Here is a 19,094-nt window from a genome sequence, read left to right on the forward strand (position 1 = left end):
AGTACATCTCTGTGGCTGCGTCATTTGCGGTCTCCAAAATTTCTCCGAGACAAACTTCCGCCGCTTCACTTCCACCAACCCAGGTTACTAGTACTCAAGACATCCCAAACCGTCCGACTCAAGCAATCTCTTTGGTCAATATGGCGACGCCTCCAGTCGCCGTCGTCTGCGTTGGCATGGCCGGTAAGTGATCTGAGAATGTGAGCCGCGACAACGACTAACTCCCGTGCAGGCTCAGGCAAGACCACCTTCATGCAGCGGATTAACAACTATCTACATGTTAACAAGAAGAAGCCATACGTGCTGAACCTCGATCCCGCCGTCCTGAACGTACCCTTCCAGCCGAACATTGATATTCGCGACAGTATCAACTACAAAGAGGTTATGAAACAGTACAACCTTGGCCCTAACGGTGGCATCCTTACATCTCTCAACCTATTTGCGACCAAGATCGATCAGATCATCAACCTGTTAGAAAAACGCGCAAATCCTCCGCCCGACAGTAAAGTCCCACCTCCGAAACATTTCCTGGTTGACACACCTGGACAAATTGAGGTGTTCGTTTGGTCCGCTTCAGGCAGTATCCTCCTCGAATCCCTTGCATCTTCCTTCCCGACTGTCATCGCATACATCATCGACACGCCACGCACTTCCTCGACGTCAACATTCATGTCTAACATGCTCTATGCATGTTCAATACTTTACAAGACGAAACTCCCAATGATCCTCGTATTCAACAAGACGGATGTGCAGGATGCCGACTTTGCGCGAGAATGGATGACCGACTTTGAAAAGTTCCAGGAAGCTCTTCAAGAGGAACAGAACAAGGGAGTCTTTGGCGGTGAAGGTTTCGGAGGCAGCGGCTATATGGGAAGTCTGTTGAACAGCATGAGCCTTATGCTGGAGGAGTTCTACTCACACCTCAACATGGTTGCTGTGTCAAGCATGACGGGAGACGGTATCGACGACTTTTTCGAAGCAGTGGAGGAGAAACGAAAAGAGTTTGATAGAGATTACCGACCAGAACTGGAAAAGAGAAGAAAAGAACGAGAGGCCGAAAGCGCCACGAAACGAGAGCAAGACTTGACGAAGGTGATGCGAGACATGAACATGAATCAGCAACCCAAGTCTTCCGAAAACGCAGCGGCACCAATAGATCCGGCCGATGATGAAGAGGACGAGGACGAGAATGACGCGGATGATTATCCGGATGTCGAACGCGACGATGACGATGAAGAGGTTCTGAAGCAGCGTTACAAGAATGCTATGCGTGAGCAAGGTATTCAAGTGGAGGATGACGACCCAACTGTTGCTCGGATGCTGGCACAAGCGAAACGGGGAGGATGATGTGTTGGTTGGCGACTTTACGATTTCAAGAACCATGAGATACCCAGCAAAGGCGTACGGTAATTGGATTTGCTTCAATCATCTGCCTTGCGAGTGCGCCCTGACGATCTAAGAGCAGCATAGGCAAGCCAAGGTCATCTTTTAGCACGCACCATGGCCAAGTCTTGATCTTGCCATAGGAACGCTGGTGGTCGGGCATGGTCGTGCTCCCCGCAGGGACACACCTATCCCTGGCTTTGGTGAAGCTTTACCTATGTAGGCCTCCACCACTTTGGGCAACGTAGACTGAGGTGCTCTTAGCCAACATAGAGGGGCGCCGTACATTCGCAGGCCGCAGAGACCAGAAGTCTGGTCGGCAAGCATCCGCATTAGCCGGTAGAGCAAGCAGCCTATGAAATATGACAGAAGTGACAAAATGTCTAGATGAGTCTCCAGTTTGTGTATGCCACTCAAAGGCTTCGTCTTTTCGTATGCGCTCAGATCGAGCCTATTCATATGCCAGCTTCAAGTTTAGACGGTCTTTGTTCATAAAGACCTGGCTCAAGAAACTGGTTATTTCGTGGTTGGGTCTCGCAGCCTCGTGAGGGGCTCAGCAAGGCTGAGGGGTTTCAGCCAATAGCAACTGTCCTGCACGATTTCTTGCCAAGCTACAAGATTTCGCACAGAATTTGGAGTCTTGGCAAGAAGCTGGCATGCAATTTGGACTTTCAACTCGACGACCACTCGAAACCAGTGTTTGCGCAAACAACCATCGACACCACTGCTCAAGATGAAGTACATCTTTTCGCAAGAGCAGCTGGTCATCCCAGAGGACGTCAAGATCCATATTAGATCTCGAATTGTCACCGTCGAAGGTCCTCGAGGTACGAAATCGACCCGAACATACGCTCAATCAGCAATGGCGCACGAAACAAAAGCAGGAAGATTTGACTGACGCTGTGCTTCTACAGGCAAACTCACCAAGGATCTTTCACACATCGCCGTCACCTTCTCCCTTCCCAAGGACACAGAAGGCCAGCAACTCGTACACATCGAAATCCACCATGGCTCGAGAAAGAATGTCGCAACCCTCCGAACTGTGAAGTCCATCATTCAAAACTTGGTCATCGGTGTTACCAAGGGCTACAAGTACAAGATGCGATACGTCTATGCCCATTTCCCCATCAACGTCAACATTGAGAAGAACGATGAGGGCCACTTCCATCTAGAAATCAGGTAGGCATTGGCATATTCCAGACAACTGGGGCATATACGCAATACTCGAACGAATGCTGATGTTATGATTGTTGCAGAAACTTCTTGGGCGAGAAGATCGTCCGTCACGTCACAATGGCCGATGGTGTCACAGTCGAGGCATCCAAGAACGTCAAGGATCAAATCGAAATCACCGGCAACAGCCTCGAGAGTGTCTCCCAGGGCGCAGCCGATATTCAACAAATCTGCAGAGTACGAAACAAGGATATCCGAAAGTTCTTGGACGGTCTTTATGTCAGTGAGCGGGGCAACATTGCTGAGGAATAGACGGGAATGAGTTGGTGTGGTTCATGTTGAAGAAATATTCCATTGCACGGTCAAGGCGTCGTCAACTGACATATTTGCTCAAATCGAGAGTCACGCGTGTGCCATAGGCTGTGCACTCTCTGATATCTGGCAGAAGGGTTGAATGCGAAAAGGACACTTCCAATACCATTGAATGAGCGAAAGGTTTCAAATGACCATGGTGGTGCCTGTCCTTCTCAACGCTCACGATCTGATCGAGGTCAATGCCATGTCGATCGAAGCAGAAATACGTTTTTGCCCACCTAACAACCTGACTATCGGTCCATCATTTTCTGCCACCCAGGCTGGAGATGAAGTGGCTTCCGCATGACTGTGCCGTGACCATTTCTGTATGAACAGAGCCCTTGCACCTGTTCCGATCGGTCGGGTTTTTTGATATCCCTGATAGGTACTGCGAGGGTGTTTGAATCGCTTCTGTGCAAGCCGAAAACGTGCAAACTCCAGAAGCCCATTTCTCACTAAGACACCAGACTCTGAGTTGCCCATGGTCAACCAGAGGATATCTTGCTATTTATAGTGGACCGCGTTGCGCCAATCTTATGGCCTTTGTTGGCCTGAATGTCGCTGCATAGCCTCATGACCACGTATATTATATGGTGGCCGGAGTTGGACGGACAGCCTTGCATGCATTGGATGTTCGACGCTGGCAGCTTACTCAAGGATCTCACAAGACCCCTCTCCGCTGACTCACTTGTACATATGTAGAAATCAGTATCCGGCCGCGCAATACTCCGTTCATTGAAAAAGATATCTAATTTGGTCAATGCAACGAGGTGAAGGTGGTCGAATTCTGCCCAGTCTCTCACAAGAATGGAAACGGGTATCCTACAGGCGAAGATTCCTCAAAGCAAGTATCGGGGATGGCATGACCAAGGCAAGGAGACAAAAATGTCACTTGCTGTCGTGCCAATCGCCTGGGATACTGGTCAGTGTCTCAATGCTCCGGACTCGCATAACGGCAAAGGCGGATCGAAAAGTATTGAGTGAAGCTGATGGTTGGCACACCTTTTCTCAGCCGCAGTACTTGTACTCCGTAGAGTTTGTCCCTCCACCGTCGCTATTCCACTGGCAGTATTGTTCAGGGCCCAGGCGCAGGCTAAGTCGGTGCTCCGCTTTTCCAACAAACACATGCGCCCGCGCCCGCGCCCGCCGAATCCGCACCTGCCACTCGCCAGAAGGACCTCTCGCGCCTCTTTCAGCTGCGTCAACGACTCCTCCGGATCTACACTCGATTATCTCTTGATCTGGTATATTCATAGTTTCAACCAGTCGACCCTGCTTTTTCTCCAGTCTTTTCCTGGCAACATACTCGTATCCTTCAATCCCAATCATTACTCCCATCTGCATCGTCTGCGGACCTCGCTCCTTTTATTACCTCGCATCCTCACATCCGAGGTAAACATTTTGGGCCTGGTACGAAATAAACAATAAACGATCGCAATCAATCTTGCCCTCGATGCCTCTCTGCGGCGGAAACAAGGTCGTTCAGCGCAAGCTGGTCCTACTAGGAGATGGCGCTTGCGGCAAAACGAGTCTATTGAATGTCTTTACGCGAGGCTTCTTCCCGGTTCGTGATGGCCCAAACAATGTCGGTGCTGCCATGTTCGCATTTGCTAACACAGCCTGATACGTCCAGACCGTTTACGAGCCAACGGTATTCGAGAACTATGTCCACGATATCTTCGTCGATAATATACATATGGAATTGTCACTCTGGGATACGGCGGGACAAGAAGAATTCGATAGGTTGCGATCATTGTCCTACGACGACACGCAGGCGATAATGCTATGCTTCAGCGTATGCCGCTCATTGCCCAAGGCTGCTACGGATGAGTCGATCAGAGCTGACCATGTCTTTATACAGGTTGACAACAAAGGATCCTTGGAAAACGTCGGTACGAAATGGATTGCTGAAATCAATGAACACTGTCCTGGCGTCAAGATTGTGTTGTGCGCATTGAAGTGTGATCTGAGGGAAGAGCACGAGAAGGAGGAAGATGAACCCACCGCTCCCTCAAGACCGATGATTCAATATAACGAGGGCCTAGAGGTGGCCAGAAAGATTGGCGCCCTACGATACCTGGGTATGGTACACTCGGAAGTGTGTGTTATGATACAACAGCACCTAACTATTGTGCAGAATGCTCAGCCATGCGAAATCGTGGTGTCAACGAAGCTTTCACAGAAGCAGCCAGAGTCGCCCTCCAAGTAAAACCTGCTCGATCGAAAGAAGACTCGAAATGCACAGTCATGTGAAAGAGCACCACAGCCAATCTCCGCCCTGGCAGCATTCGACCACTGCAGACAGTCTGTTTGGGTCGGTGTTATTCTTTCTGGTTCCTCCAGCCCTTTTCATCCATCTGTAAATACCCTCGCTCAGCCTTGTTTTTGGTCGTCACATTGCTGTCGGCGAATTTGCGTTGTTCAGCGATTTTCTTTGGTTCCAGCCTCGATTGGAAAAGCGCAGGCATTATGATAACGGCGTTCTGCTTGGACCCCAGATAGAGTTGAAGGTGTGAGATAATGGACGACATATGGGTCAGACATCTTCTGGAAGATGTGTGGCGTGAGACCTTCGCCAGCGCAAACAGCCTTAACTCAGCAATGATATCTGTGCCTTATCTTAAGAGACATGGTAGTCGAAATGACAGTGCGGTCTCAATTGATGATGCCATTGACTAATGGTTGCTCACCACTGCGACCTCGATTATCGATCGATGTGTCGTGCGTGTTGGAGGTGGATGGCTCGTCATCGTCGACCAGTATCCAATCCTTGACTCCTCCTTTCCAATCTGCTATTCTTCCCTCGCGGATCGGCACGATAACTACCCTTACATCGTCGCCTGCGATATAACAACTGCTGTTCTCCTTGTTCTCTTCCGCTGGTTGTGTGCCGAAAAAGCTAGACTCTCCTTGGGCTGAATCTCCGAACGTGTTGTTGGCCAAATGTGTTTGTTTGCACCATTTCTCTTCTTCACTACCCTCTTCTAGAAACCGAGCCTCGCCGGCGATCGTGGTAGATATTGAACTCAAGGCTGATGTGTTCAAGTTCAATAGCAGACTGGCTAAACTTGATCTCGCGGCGGCTGCAGGTGGACTTCCGGATCGCTCACCCATGACCGAAGCTGCAGTTGGTGGTCTATGTGAGACCCAGTCATGTACCAGAATCGAGACCTTGGGGTTGTGCAACAGGTTTTGTGTCTTGATCGACTGGGCGTTGGTGGTCATGATGATGACCGGTCCATGTTCGAGATAGCTGGGAAGGAATGTGTAGTTCATTAAAGAGACATGCGGTGTGGGTAGAGAGCTTTGAGTGGCAGATATCGTCGCCAAATGTAGGAATCGGGCATTCTTCAAGCATTGCGATACTTCCGGCGGTAGTGTTGAGGAGACGACAGGGTGTGTGGTGGTCGCCGACGCCTCATAGTTGAGAGGTGGGTGGTGAGAATCAGACATCTTTTCTTCCACGAGATGAACGAAGAGCGTGGCAAAGATGTGAATGCGTGAAGCCTTTGCAGAACAATGCGCCAGTCTAGGACATGCGCAGAGAGGCTTCCAGTTGTGTTAGGCCGTAGCGCGGGGTTGGGTTTCGTGGTGCGGATGTGCAATACTGTAGCGATTGAGAACAGCCCGTCATGAGACGCCGAGGGCAAACGCCTAGAGAAATGGGCAGCTGTGCCCCCGCAAAGTCAATGGATCCCCCAAACTGCGCTAAACTCTGCCCAGGTGTGCCCAGGTCGACTCCGGACTTCGCTGACGTCGCGGTTTCCTCGTTTCTCCTTCTTTCAACTCCAGCGCACTTCCAATCACACCTGGGGATTCACCAACACCATCCCTGCCATCCCACACAGCGCCACAAAGACTGCCCGCAATCCTCGACCATTCGGCATTTCCCCAGCTTAGTACCTACACAAGTACTTCTCTCGCTGCTCGCGTGTGCCTCGAATCTTGACTCCTTTCCTCACCCCTACCAAAAACCACAACAGACCGCACACAAGCTCTATACGACTGATTTTCAGCAGGCTCTGCACTCTGTTTGAGCCTCGCGCAAGCCCTTCTGACTTGTTTACATCGTACCCGACCGTACAGCCATGCTTGCCCGACGGTTACCCCTCTCCTCCCACCAAGCTTCCAGCCTTTTTCGCGCCTTCACCACCTCTGCACTATGTAAAGAACCAGCTCGCTCGCCAGGCTTGGGCGATATTACGCCTGAAGGCGCCGGTGCTTTTGAAAGCAAACAAAAGGAATTTCGAGATGGACTTGAGTCGGCGAAAAAGAGAAAGGATCTAGCTGAAAGTCAGTCCCATACTGTCACTTCGTCTTCTGAACCCCCTAGCTCCTCTGCTGTCTTTGAATCCCTTGGCCTGGGCTCACTCTCTACTGCTCCTCGCGCAGAAGAGGCACGGCAATCCGAAACAGATACCACTACCAAGCGCAGCGGCACGCTCAGCAGTCTGATCTACGGCACAAAGGAAGGTCAAGAGATGGACAAAGAGATGGAGAGATCGTTCTCGCAGGTACTCGCTCGCGGCAAATACGTCCACTCGATTGTCTTCCACGACGTCAAACCCGATAAGGTCGATGAATATGTCGAGCTGGTCGGTAGTTGGTACCCCAAAATGGCCAACGATCCGGCAAACAAGGTCCATCTGGTCGGTAGCTGGAGGACGGAAGTTGGCGACTGCGACACTTTTGGTACGTCTACAGCAGCTCATTCCAGCTACTAATAGCAGCAAGCTAACGTGATCATAGTACACATTTGGGAATATCAGCGCTACACTGGATATCATGGCTCTCTGCACAACATTTCACATCACCCAGAGTTTCCTGCCTTTGACAAGAAGCTAAAGACGCTCATCAATTCTAAAAAGGTATCGCTTATGCAGGAATTCTCATTCTGGCCGACAACTCCACCACGAAAACTTGGTGGACTATTCGAGCTGCGATCGTACACCCTGCATCCCGGTAACTTATTGGAATGGGAAACGCACTGGAGGACTGGACTGAAAGCGCGAAGGGAAGTCATGGAAGGCGTTGGAGCATGGTTCGTACAGATAGGAGATCTGAATACCGTCCACCACTTATGGCAGTTTGCGGATCTTGAGGAGCGGAAGTTGAATCGAGAGCAATCTTGGGGAGTGGAAGGTTGGTCTGATACCGTCCACAAGACTGTGCCACTCATCCAGACGATGAAGAGCAAGATCCTGATTCCAATGCCGTGGAGTCCTGTGGGCTGAAAGTGTGCTTGGGAGGGTGACTGAAGGAATGAATATGCTTGCACAAGCACATATGTCCGCACATGCTGCCTCGAGGAAGACCCGCGAATACTTATGAATGCGTTGGTACCAGTCAACGCACTGTTGTATAGGTAGCATGTTCATGCTACGGCCCTCGCTGCTTCGAGGACAAGATTTAGCGCAAAATACTATAGTACATTGATCCTGAGACTTTGCAAAGCCGGTGGTTGTTCATCGTGGCGTCCGAGCAGTATTGTTACTTGTAGAAGCGTCCGAAATTGAACAGTCGCCATTGGACGGACTCAATGCGGGCTTAATGTGGGCCTTCAGACTGCGCTAAAAGGGTTGTACATTTTTATTTTGTTCCATGTCTCCAGGATCGTCTCGCCAGTACGCATAGGCAGGAGTATCGGGTTGCTGAGGATGCTGTCTCGCACTCGATCATCTGGGCTCTGCCGTGGCTGTCGACAGGATCTTCAACTTTTGTTGGAAAGAGGATTTTGCGGGCCGACGGTCAGCCTGAGAACTCGAGAACTACCCCTTCAATGGCGGCAAAAGTCGAAATCGTGGCAACTCAGATATTTTACGAGGGCTGCCGTCAGCTCGCAACGACCTCAGCACAATGATGCTGCTTCACAGCGAAACGAACCGGCCTTGGAGGCTGATGAACATGCCTCGAGCGCCGAACCCTTGCAGGATCAGATCGAAGCATTGCAAGACCTGGAGAAAGCACTAGGGCGACCGATCGAGGTAGCAATTGAGGAAGACCGGGCGTTTGGCCAACAAGCCGAGGAAGAACTTGGTGACGAATTACCACCCGAATATACTGCGCAATTAGCACATGGTACAACCGATATACTAGCGGACTTGAGGGATTCGGGGGCCTCGCAAGAAGATGTGGTACGAGAGGCACGAAAGACATATGGTGATCGACTGCCGGGAAATGCTTTGAATGAGAGTGAACTCAAGATATACAAACGCTTGTACGGTGATCCTGTCTCGCCTTCTTACGAAGAGTTTCTGGATGAAGAGGAGGCAAGTGAGGTGCTCGCTGAAGGGCAGAGTCGATTGTACGATCAGGACGGCGAGGTGATCGATTATGAAGAGCATGTGGTACCAGAGGAGACACTCGAAGATGAAGGCGGTGTGCCTGACCCTCCGCAGGCTGTTCATGGAGATATCACTTTCGCAGACCGTGGCGAGATGACACCTGCCCTTTTGTCTTCGCCAGCTGAACGGGCTCTTGCCGTTGCACGAGCTTTGGACGGGGAGATATTGGACGACTACGCGTCGGAGGACTTCGAAGAGGAGCAAGCTGATAGTAAGGTGCACCCTTATACCAGGCTGGGGAAGTTCGCGACCAATCCCGGCACTATACTCCTGTCACAAGAAAACTTCGTTCGTCCGGTAAACAAGATCATGAGCGCCTTCTCGAACAAGCACTTGAAAGAGATGTGTGAGAAGACATTCGGAGGACCAGGACTTCCAGACTCTCCTCTGACACCCAGATCGGGCCGTACAAGACCGCAGGTTCCTATCCCCTTGGATGCTTCTCATCACCACATGGGTGAAATGGAAGCGAACGCTTTCCTTACCACGATCATGCCCCCGACTTACGCTTCAATCATGTCAGTGTTGGTGGAGACACGAAAACGTCTGGGAACGACGTGGTTCAACAACCTATTTGCCAAAGAAGGTGGGCCTCGTGTTCTTGACGTTGGAGCGGGAGGTGCAGGTATTCTTGCCTGGCGTGAGGTGGCCCAGGCTCACTGCGATGCTATGCATGATTCGGACCGAGATCCTCCTCCGCCACCAACGTCGAAGGCGGTGGTGCTTACAGGCTCGGATGCGTTGAGACACAGAGCAGCTGCCTTACTGGAGAACACCACTTTCATTCCTCGACTTCCTGATTACGTACATACCCGCGACACGCCTACGTTGGAAGACGACCGCCCGGCTCAGCAGCGCAAACAATTCGATGTGATCATTGCGACACATTCGCTCTTGGGATTGAACGAAGAGTTTTTGAGAAAGCAACACGTTCAGAACCTTTGGTCCATGCTCAGTCCTGAAGGTGGCGTTTTGATCCTCATTGAGAAGGGCGTCCCTCGGGGCTTCGAGGCTGTCGCTGGTGCTCGCGAACTCCTTCTCGAGAGACACATCGCCGTGCCCGAAGGGCATAGTACGAACTACAGTGCTGGTCACGAAACGGACGAACTTCATACCCCGGAACCTGGCATGATTGTCGCTCCATGCACGAATCACGAGCAATGCCCTATGTACCATATCCCAGGCGTATCGAAGGGTCGTAAGGATTACTGCAGTTTCCAGCAGCGATATTACCGGCCGAACTACCTTCAGCGGATTCTCGGCGCTAAGGATCGCAATTTCGACGACGTGGACTTTTCTTATATATCCGTGATGAAAGGCAAGGATCTTCGAACCCGTCAGATCGCATCGTGGGAACAACTCGCAGATGGTCTTTCTGCACCTACCCATCCTGAGCCCGAGCTCTTGGGCGAGGACTACGAGACATGGCTGCAACTATGCCAGAAGGGCTTCGACGGCATCGATCCTGACACCAAATTGACAAAGTCGACGTCTTTTGCTGATGGCAAAGCACGATCTTCGCTTCCCGCACCATGGAATCTCCCACGATTGGTCTTTTCGCCCATGAAACGCCGAGGACACATCATTCTGGATGTCTGCACGCCTGCTGGGACAATCGAGCGCTGGACCGTGCCGAAATCCTTTGGCAAGCAAGCGTATCGTGATGCCAGGAAGTCAAGGTGGGGCGATCTATGGGCATTAGGTGCTAAAAGCCGAATCCCGCGAACCTTGAAACTTGGAGGGCCGGATACGAAGGAGGCAAATCGGGCTAAAAGCCGTTCTGAACGGATTAAAGCTCAAGCGGAGGACTTGATGGAGAAGATGGAGCAGGAGAAGCTCGAGGAGGCTGAAGAAGAGAGGGAGATTGAAAGAATGTTCGACGAGGACGATCTTGATGATCTGCCTGTTGGTGGAAGGGTTAGACCTGCTGCACGGAAGACGAAAGCCAGAGCAGCAACCAATGCGGCACATGCTGACCAAACCTCCTCGCGCGTCGAGACGTTCACATTCGATGATTTTGATGAGAGTCAAATCGAGCCTGTCTTGCGGAGGAAAGAGCGTGCTACTACAAGTGCGCCAGCACCTGTCAGCAAATCGGTCGAGCAACGAACGGTCAGCAGACCAGTCTCAGTCGCCCAGGAGAAGAAAATTGAGTACGAGGCTGAGGGTGAAGATGAAGATGAGGATCTTACAGCCGAGGAACTGGCTACCTTGAAGGAGTGGGAGGCCCAGCTCTCGTCGTCCGAGACCGGGATCCACACGAAAGGCGCAAGGACAAAGCGGACGTATTCGAAGTTTGCGCCTCCCGGACAGAAGGGTCGGGCAAGGAAGGTCGGAAGGATACCCAGGGCTGATAGAGCTGGTGGGAGTCGAGGACTTTGAGTGTGAGCCACGTCTACTGCACGGTCTAGTCTTGAGAGATAAAAATGTATAATTTGTACCAATGATGGGAATCTCTGAAATAAGAATTGGATTGTGTTACTCTTTTCGACTCGTAACATGTAAGATCTCGGTCTTGAGAAGTCGACGTATTGAGGTTATTTTGACTTTCGAGAGGACTATATTTACGATTTAAATGTTCTCCAACCTCTTCCAGGAACTCTACGGCTTGCTACCATCTCATCTCACTCAGATTTGGAACTGTCACGGTCTTTCTGCTTTATGGGTCAGACACATACGATGATGTTTATACATTCTACAACCTTTTCAAGACGTGTATTCCTTCAGTGGAGCTCACCCTAGGCTGCCGAATGCTCAGCAGATTTACTCTCGCCTATCTCTTCCTCGCCAAATGGTGCAACGACGGCTGTCGCAGTGTGAGAGGAAGCATCGCTCGACGACGTCGGCTCGAATCATCACAACGTCATCAAGAGCAGGAAGAGAAATTGAGGTAAGATCTGTTTTGTATGTCCTTTTTGATTTCTGTGTTTCGCTTGAGAGTGTCTCAAGACTTTCTATCCAGAAAGATCCAATATATGTACCCGAAATTGCCAGTCCACGATGATGCATCGATATGGCTATGCAAGAAGATACTCCTATGCTCATGCTGCCCGAAATCTGCGAGTTTCTTGGACATGCCACGCATGCAAGGTTTGGTATCCTGACGCTTTTTCATCTTTTCGTGATATTCGTTTTCCCCTGGAAAACTTCCATCATCAACTCAGCGACCTGGCTGAGTGCAATGATTGAGATTCCCCAGGGGCCTTTTGTCTTGTTTACTCTTCATCCAGCTTTCCAGAAGCATGTATGTTCAAGTTCATGCATCTTAGCGATCGACTTGTCAAAAGTCTCAGATTCACTTTTCCGGTAGATGGTCTAGTTCAACCACCATTCAATACCGCTGACACGCCCGTCACCAGTACCATCAGTGATGGCGGTAAAGAGGGCATCGGTACAATCGATGGCGCGGTCAACACAGCCCATGCACTTGTCGCCAACGGTGGCCTGAACGGTGGTACCCGAGGTAGGGTTGTACAGAGTAACGGAGCGGCCACAGTATGGGTTGGTGTTGGAGAGAGTGCCCATGAATTCGTAGGGCAGGGCGATTTCTAGATCGCTGTTGGTGTCGACGCTCCAGCCGCAAGCGCCGAGACCACCGTCCCAATGGGTGACGTCGCCAACGCAGGCATCGCCTTCACCCTCGCAGTCGGCGCTAGTAGATGCAGAAATGCTGCTGGCGCTGACAGCAGAAGAAGCGGCGGCGGCGGCTGAGGAAGTTGATGATGCGACTGGAGACGGCGAAGAAGGAACAACAGCGGCAGATGAAGAGACGGCGACTGTGGGTGTTGCGGCCACGGCAGTCTCAACTGAAGAAGGAGTGGTATAAGTAGCTTGGGCCATGACAGCCGGTGTTGTGGTGGTGGTTGCGACAGCCGTGGTGGTCTCGGCAACGACAACAGGAGGCGAAGTGGCAGAGGCCGGATCAAGCCAAACAGTGACAGTCTCTTCGACGGTTACCCAATCGATTTCTGTGGCGGTATGAGTGTAAGCTGGAGCAGCCATGGTGAAAGGAGCGAGCAGCGATGCTGCGACAATGACGATGATGCTGAAGGCGGCCATCGTGATGAATCTGGAGATCTTGCTCTACAGTTGGGTAACGAGAAATGAGTGTTGGAAGGAGCGTCGAGCTTGATGTGGTGATGACAAGCTTGGTAGAGCGAAAAGACCGTGGGAAAGCGAGAGACGTCGAGTCCTCAAAATAAATGCGTTGGAGGAGATAGAGGCGGTCCGGGAGAAGAAAGAACGGAGGCTAGATATAACCAGATGCCGGATGGGCGAACAAAGAACGACGGAGTGAGCAGAGAAAAGGAATGGAAGAATTTCTGGTGCTTGCAGACAAAGAATGGATGGAAGAGAACAATGATGATGAGAGGGTGGAAGAAGGCTACGGATAAAGCAGAGCCTGGCCAAAAGCGGCCTTTTCATGTAGGTGCAGAAGAGGCTCCAGTTCCAGGAGTCGCGATGTCCATTCCCATTCCTGCCTCGCAGTAACGAATGGATTCCTTCTCCATCTCCTTGCATGTCGCCCTGTCAATATCTGTCTGTCGGTGTGAAAAATGCAACCCTCTTTGTGGCCCCAATGGCCAAGGGGTTGACAGAGATTCGGCAGAGACAGGGACATTGACCGTTCCAATGAGAACTGGGATGCACAGAGTTCAGGAACAGGGGAATGGGGCAGTGGCTTTCCGGGGAGCCGTCGTTGGGCGCCCGGTGCCTAAAGCGATTCGTCCAGAGGTCCAAGGCTCTAACGTGGCGTAATTCAGGTACACCCGCACTCTATCCAATTAGTCGTTGTCACGATTGCACCTTCTCCTTATAGACACAATGCCTCCAACACATCCTTTGACAATGTGAAGAGCAAGCAGCAAGCGTACAGGACCACCCTCAGACTGTTCACTCTCTCTTATCCTTCAAGTGCCCAAGAGCCAAAGCCAACGTTGACCGACCTCTAGACGTCGTTACCAGCCACCATACGTCTGTGTCCTGCTGTCCGAAACGATGCCCAACCAATAAACTGGCATATCCACGTGCCATGCAGGTACCACCGCGACCTGTCCGCCCAAGTGGCTGCAGGAATCAAGACGGCAGATCCAGGCGAAAAGAAAATCTTTGCAACTCCGATCCCTCCCTCACCACCGTCCATGGATCCTATTCGGTAGCCTGTGTGCCTGACTCGACCTGCATTGCCTTGAGAGCGATACCTGCGCGCACAAAGGACCAAGTTGAAAACCCCGGCTTGATTCCTTCTCGCTTCAGACAGAACCGGCGTACTCGCCCAGTCCATTTGAATGACTTGACGATCTTCTTAAAAGAGAAGGAGACAAGATGCCAGCAATCCCATACCGCAGTCTCAGAAGATTCTGTTTCCCGTTGATTGTCTATAACATGAGGACTTTGGTAGCTGGAGCGGGCCGTCAGCTCCTCCGGTCCACATCTGCAGATCTACAGTAGCATGCCACGACGGGACCATGCAAAGTACACTGGCAGGGCCCATGTCGAGTGGCATTTCAACTCACTAATTCTGATCCTTCCGGAGCAATTGTTCTCTGATGTACGCAGACTCAACGATGTGAATTATCAGCCACTCGTCGAGACATTGACAGCAATCGAACAGACCATGATTGGAAGTATGCTGATTCGATGAATTCACCCCGGGTATACATGCTACTAATAATACGCTACAACAACGCTTGAACGCAGCAAATCACCACTGACAAGATGACCACGCCTAACTTTTGTCGTGTGCTTTTATATCTTTCTCACGATGGCATGATAGTCGTCTGGATCTTCATCAGCCTCACCACCACCTTCCCAAACAGGTCGACGCTGGCCAATAGCGATGTCAGCATCATCTCTCGCGGCATTGTCGAAATTCGAGGTCCCCGCATGACTTCCAGCTTCGCCTTCGCCTTGAGGCCACAATGCAAGTGCTGCAACGTATCCCTTGGCCGGCCTCGAGTCGACTGGTGCTGCCGTTGGACTTTCTGGCGCGGGGCTAATCTCCCGAATTTTGTCGTCGGCAAAATCCACCACAAACACAGGAAGCCCTGATCTTGAACTTCGACCTTTTCTCACAGGCTTTTCCAGATGTTCAGTCGTGGCATGAGCCGAATCCCCGTTCCCTTCTTTACGGTTCTTGCGTCTTGCGATCATGCCTGCAACGCCATATTGCTGGGCGCGGGATTCGAGACTCGAATTTGTGCCGGGTTGATCGGAGAAATCTGGTAACCTCGAATCCATCCGCCTATCATGGACCGGGTCTACTTGGACCTTGGCAGCCGGTACCAAAGCCAAATAGATTGGGAAGAACATCCCAAAAACAGCTCCAGCCAGGGGAACGCAGTACGAGTACTTCAACCCATGGCCTTTGCTCACAGCCCATGCAATGGGAGGGAAAACTCCCCCGCCCGAGATGGCCGATGTCATGAGTGCAGATCCAGTTTTCGTGTGAACTCCCAACCCACGCATACTCGAGGCAAAGGTGTTGGCGAAGATGCCCGCTTCCACGAAAAAAGTGAGTAGTGCAACAACTGCTCCGCCATCTGCGCTGAGATGCATCTGGAGCGCTAAACACACGACAAGACCGACATACAGGACCAACAACACCGACCTAGGTTTGAAAAGGAAGTTGAGGAGGGCCGTCAAAAATCGACCAGCCATAAACACTGTGTGTCCAAGCGTCTGATACGTGAATGGCTCAAGCCCCGAATGTGGTTTCACCAAGCTGATCAAGGGTTCGATATTGTTGCCAACGCATTCCTGGAGACCAACATAGCAGAACTGACTGAATACTCCTATCCCAAGCGTTACATATGTGACCTTCCATGGACCAACAGTAGCGCTGTATGCTGCGCTTCGTCGATCCGCCTGTTCGTCCAGTTGTTCCTCAGTTGCTTCTGGAAGAGGAATGTAATAGAAAATGACGGCTAAAGCAAAGTCGAAAAGCGCAATGCCCAGGTAAGTCCACTGCACATCGATAAGCGAAGGGGCGTCGAGTACGTTTTTGAACAAAACCTTCGTCGCCAGAAGAGGGGAGCAGACTGTGCCAATCGCCTGAAAAGCTTGTGCCAGGTTCAAACGCACTTCGGCATATTCCAATGGTCCGCATAGGGCGATATATGGGTTCGCGGCGATCTCCAAACATGAAAGTCCATATCCCACAATGAGGTTGGAAACGAGAAACGCACCATAAGATGTCAGAACTGCGGACGGCCAAAATACCAAGGTTCCGCAGCCATATACAAAAAGTCCGGCAATCATTGAAGCTTTGAAGCCGTATCTTTTCAGGATGAAACGTCCCAATGTTAATGGGCCGATCAGATATCCGCCGTAATAGGCAGCATGGAGGCCCAACCCTTGGGCACTGGATAGTTTTGCAACCTGCTCAAACCGGGAATTCAGTGTGTCGAGGAGGCCATACGCAAAACCCCAGAGAAAGAAGATCACAGTGACAACAGCGTTCGGCCATATGCTTTGCTTGTTCGAGAGCTTGAGCATGTTTCTTTTGGACATGTTGACGAATTTGAAGTCTGATGCGGTGGTTTTCGCGACACTCCTCCGCGAGCGCCTGGTCGAGGTACGTTCAAGACCCAGCATGTCATTCGATGGCGTTTTGGCGAGCATATTCAAGAACCCCATTTGGTCACCATCATCCTCCCCGCAATATTCTGGGGTACTCGGCTTGTGGAACGCGGCAGGATGGTTGAGCATCGAGACGTTACCCTTGGGCAAGTTGGAAATCGCAGATTGATTGGTCCTTGTCAGGTCAACGCTGCCATTTTGTGTTTGACTGTCTCCTTCGTCCTTGATCAGGAGTGGCATGAACCGCAGGAAGAGTGGTTTCAAGCTCGGAACGCATGCGCAGCTGATTCCAATGCAGACCTCGACGGCCGACCACATGAAACTTGGACTTGCGTACCAAGAAAAATCATTCTCCTCAACAATACGAGTAGATTGGCCGTTGCTTTTGACCACTTTAAGACGGTCCAGAGCTGCATCCTGCAAATACGCAATGCGAATAACGTCGACCACTGCGACAAAGACACCGGCACTGAAAGTCAGGACCAGGATGATCTTCTGCTTGCGGGGTAATCGCATCTTCGTCAAGATAGGCATCGGCAGGATGAGTATTGCGATGTCGGTGATAATGTTCACAGGAGCCGATGACAGATACAGATTGAAAATGTCGCTGCATTTCGCGCCTGCTGGAGTAGGATACTGATATCCTGCAGCGACCGGTCGACACTGAAAGATGTTATAAAAAGTGAGAGCAGTTCCGACCGCGTTGACCAGGAGCAGGGTCAACCAATTGCACCACTTGAACACAGGGTCAACATCCCTGGACATGACATGCAGAAAGAAGGACACAATTGACGTCTTGGTGAGCATGATGGCCGGATTGTAGAGAATGGAGAACGCGTATTCGGCCTTGCGCAAGGATACAAAATCATCGTCGGGTATGTCGACCTTGTGTTTGCCGAGCCCATATTTGACGCCTACGCATATCGAAGTAGAAAATGCCACCGCGACTATCCAGGCCGCGAAAATCCACCAGTCATCCTGTTTGATTGATCCGATGAGCCATATTCTGGTGTAGAAGCGAGCAGCGACAAATATGGTGGCTATGACCGTGACGACAACCGTGGCTGCCAACGTGTCAGGTCCTCTGTCAGGAACCATGGTCGGAATGGTAACTCAATGTTGCCTCCTGCCTCGCACTGTTCTGTTGCGCCTATCATACGGGATTCAATTTCCGACATGCGATCGATTGAGTCATGGCCGGGAAGCGCGAACGACTGCAGGTGCTGCTGGCATAGGGTTTACAGTGGTAAGATGGCCATCCATATAGGTAAGTGAAGGGGATGGGGACTTGGAAAGAAACAGAAATGTAAGTGAGCTCGTGCTGGATGACGGGACGAAGGAAGACAGGCCAAGGACAGTAGCCACAGGTAGTAGAATGCCGCAAGGGTAGTGGGGGAACTAACAATCCAGCGTCGCGTCCAGACTTCTCTTTGGACATCCTTAGAGTTTACATGGCGGCTGCTCGTTCCATCAGCGGAATATGGCACGGTGAAGAGGGTGCTCGTGCTTGTTGAGGAAAATCGGGCCGAAAAGAGGGGGATTCGCTAAACGCCATTTTCCTGGGGGGAGAGTGTGTCCATCACGAGATCTTCAAGAAGTAAATCGATCGTCCATCACGGCGCGATTCGCAAGGATGAGGCGGAAAATGCAAAGCCGGGGAAATTATTACTACAAGTCAGGCGGACGTCGACTTTTCCTTTGGCCGTATTGCCGTTCAAGGCCGTTCATAAGGATACCTACGTGGTAGGTGGCGTAGCTAGGTTCAGCTCACCCGTCTGGCTTATGCCACGTCACGGCGAAACTCTCGTGCTTTTACTTACTAGTAGGTACTGTAAGGCAATTTCAGCGCGTGGCTTGGGCACTGTTATGATCTCTCGCTAATCGACCCTCATGAAAGGCCATTCGGAGATCTCGAGAACTATGGACGTGCATACCACACTAAGTTATCGTGTTGTTTGACGTTCCATCGCTTCATCCCGAAACAGCATGTCTTTTTCATCGGCGCAGATGATCCGAAGTTGACATGTTGTTCCGACATTGCAAACACTATAGATCTCTCGAGGCATGAACGTGCCACCGGTTCATCCCAAAAGAGGTCTATCGATTGAGAAAAGCCCTTTGCAGTATGAGTTTCTCTTCTCGGATCGTTAACCTACACAAATCGTTGTTACGGTAGTAACCCGTAGTACGACATACTAGTAAAAAGTATCACACAGGGCGGCTGAAAACAAAAAGGAAAGTCAATAGAAACAACAAAGA

The 19,094-nt window shown here is 51.1% G+C and overlaps 8 protein-coding genes across 8 annotated transcripts; 5 read left to right on the forward strand and 3 right to left on the reverse strand.

Moving 5' to 3' along the window:
- Positions 1 to 140: 140 nt before the first annotated feature.
- On the forward strand, positions 141 to 1,347 carry EDD37DRAFT_645893 (uncharacterized protein; the record flags this gene model as incomplete). Its single annotated transcript, XM_062817681.1, has 2 exons — positions 141 to 183; positions 233 to 1,347. The coding sequence occupies 2 exons, from the start codon at positions 141 to 143 to the stop codon at positions 1,345 to 1,347; spliced, it is 1,158 nt and encodes a 385-aa protein (XP_062676061.1).
- A 677-nt stretch (positions 1,348 to 2,024) lies between these two features.
- Positions 2,025 to 3,269, forward strand: EDD37DRAFT_84873 (60S ribosomal protein L9-B). The gene is made up of 3 exons (XM_062820350.1): positions 2,025 to 2,210; positions 2,298 to 2,562; positions 2,640 to 3,269. Exons 1-3 carry the CDS (start codon positions 2,117 to 2,119, stop codon positions 2,866 to 2,868), a joined length of 588 nt encoding a protein of 195 aa, XP_062676062.1. The 5' UTR covers positions 2,025 to 2,116; the 3' UTR covers positions 2,869 to 3,269.
- Positions 3,270 to 4,257: 988 nt separating this feature from the next.
- Positions 4,258 to 5,364, forward strand: EDD37DRAFT_84848 (GTP-binding protein RHO3). Its single transcript, XM_062820349.1, has 4 exons — positions 4,258 to 4,474; positions 4,544 to 4,705; positions 4,772 to 4,991; positions 5,048 to 5,364. The coding sequence occupies exons 1-4, from the start codon at positions 4,364 to 4,366 to the stop codon at positions 5,161 to 5,163; spliced, it is 609 nt and encodes a 202-aa protein (XP_062676063.1). The 5' UTR covers positions 4,258 to 4,363; the 3' UTR covers positions 5,164 to 5,364.
- On the reverse strand, positions 5,343 to 6,674 carry EDD37DRAFT_85097 (uncharacterized protein). The gene has a single exon (XM_062820351.1). The coding sequence runs from the start codon at positions 6,361 to 6,363 to the stop codon at positions 5,566 to 5,568; it is 798 nt and encodes a 265-aa protein (XP_062676064.1). The 5' UTR covers positions 6,364 to 6,674; the 3' UTR covers positions 5,343 to 5,565.
- Positions 6,675 to 6,701: 27 nt separating this feature from the next.
- Positions 6,702 to 8,352, forward strand: EDD37DRAFT_618775 (uncharacterized protein). The gene is made up of 3 exons (XM_062815829.1): positions 6,702 to 7,203; positions 7,303 to 7,602; positions 7,660 to 8,352. The coding sequence occupies exons 1-3, from the start codon at positions 6,999 to 7,001 to the stop codon at positions 8,142 to 8,144; spliced, it is 990 nt and encodes a 329-aa protein (XP_062676065.1). The 5' UTR covers positions 6,702 to 6,998; the 3' UTR covers positions 8,145 to 8,352.
- A 161-nt stretch (positions 8,353 to 8,513) lies between these two features.
- On the forward strand, positions 8,514 to 11,736 carry EDD37DRAFT_618777 (cytochrome c oxidase subunit XI assembly protein). The gene has a single exon (XM_062815830.1). It carries the CDS (start codon positions 8,568 to 8,570, stop codon positions 11,634 to 11,636), a length of 3,069 nt encoding a protein of 1,022 aa, XP_062676066.1. The 5' UTR covers positions 8,514 to 8,567; the 3' UTR covers positions 11,637 to 11,736.
- Positions 11,737 to 12,434: 698 nt separating this feature from the next.
- EDD37DRAFT_85198 (uncharacterized protein) lies at positions 12,435 to 13,415 on the reverse strand. The gene has a single exon (XM_062820353.1). It carries the CDS (start codon positions 13,311 to 13,313, stop codon positions 12,570 to 12,572), a length of 744 nt encoding a protein of 247 aa, XP_062676067.1. The 5' UTR covers positions 13,314 to 13,415; the 3' UTR covers positions 12,435 to 12,569.
- A 1,587-nt stretch (positions 13,416 to 15,002) lies between these two features.
- EDD37DRAFT_557419 (MFS transporter) lies at positions 15,003 to 17,933 on the reverse strand (the record flags this gene model as incomplete). The annotated part of the gene is made up of 1 exon (XM_062813703.1): positions 15,003 to 17,933. One exon carries the CDS (start codon positions 17,931 to 17,933, stop codon positions 15,003 to 15,005), a length of 2,931 nt encoding a protein of 976 aa, XP_062676068.1.
- Positions 17,934 to 19,094: the final 1,161 nt, after the last annotated feature.

The sequence above is a fragment of the Exophiala viscosa genome, assembly GCF_022695815.1.
Source record: "Exophiala viscosa unplaced genomic scaffold EDD37scaffold_1, whole genome shotgun sequence".
Lineage (NCBI taxonomy): Eukaryota > Fungi > Ascomycota > Eurotiomycetes > Chaetothyriales > Herpotrichiellaceae > Exophiala > Exophiala viscosa.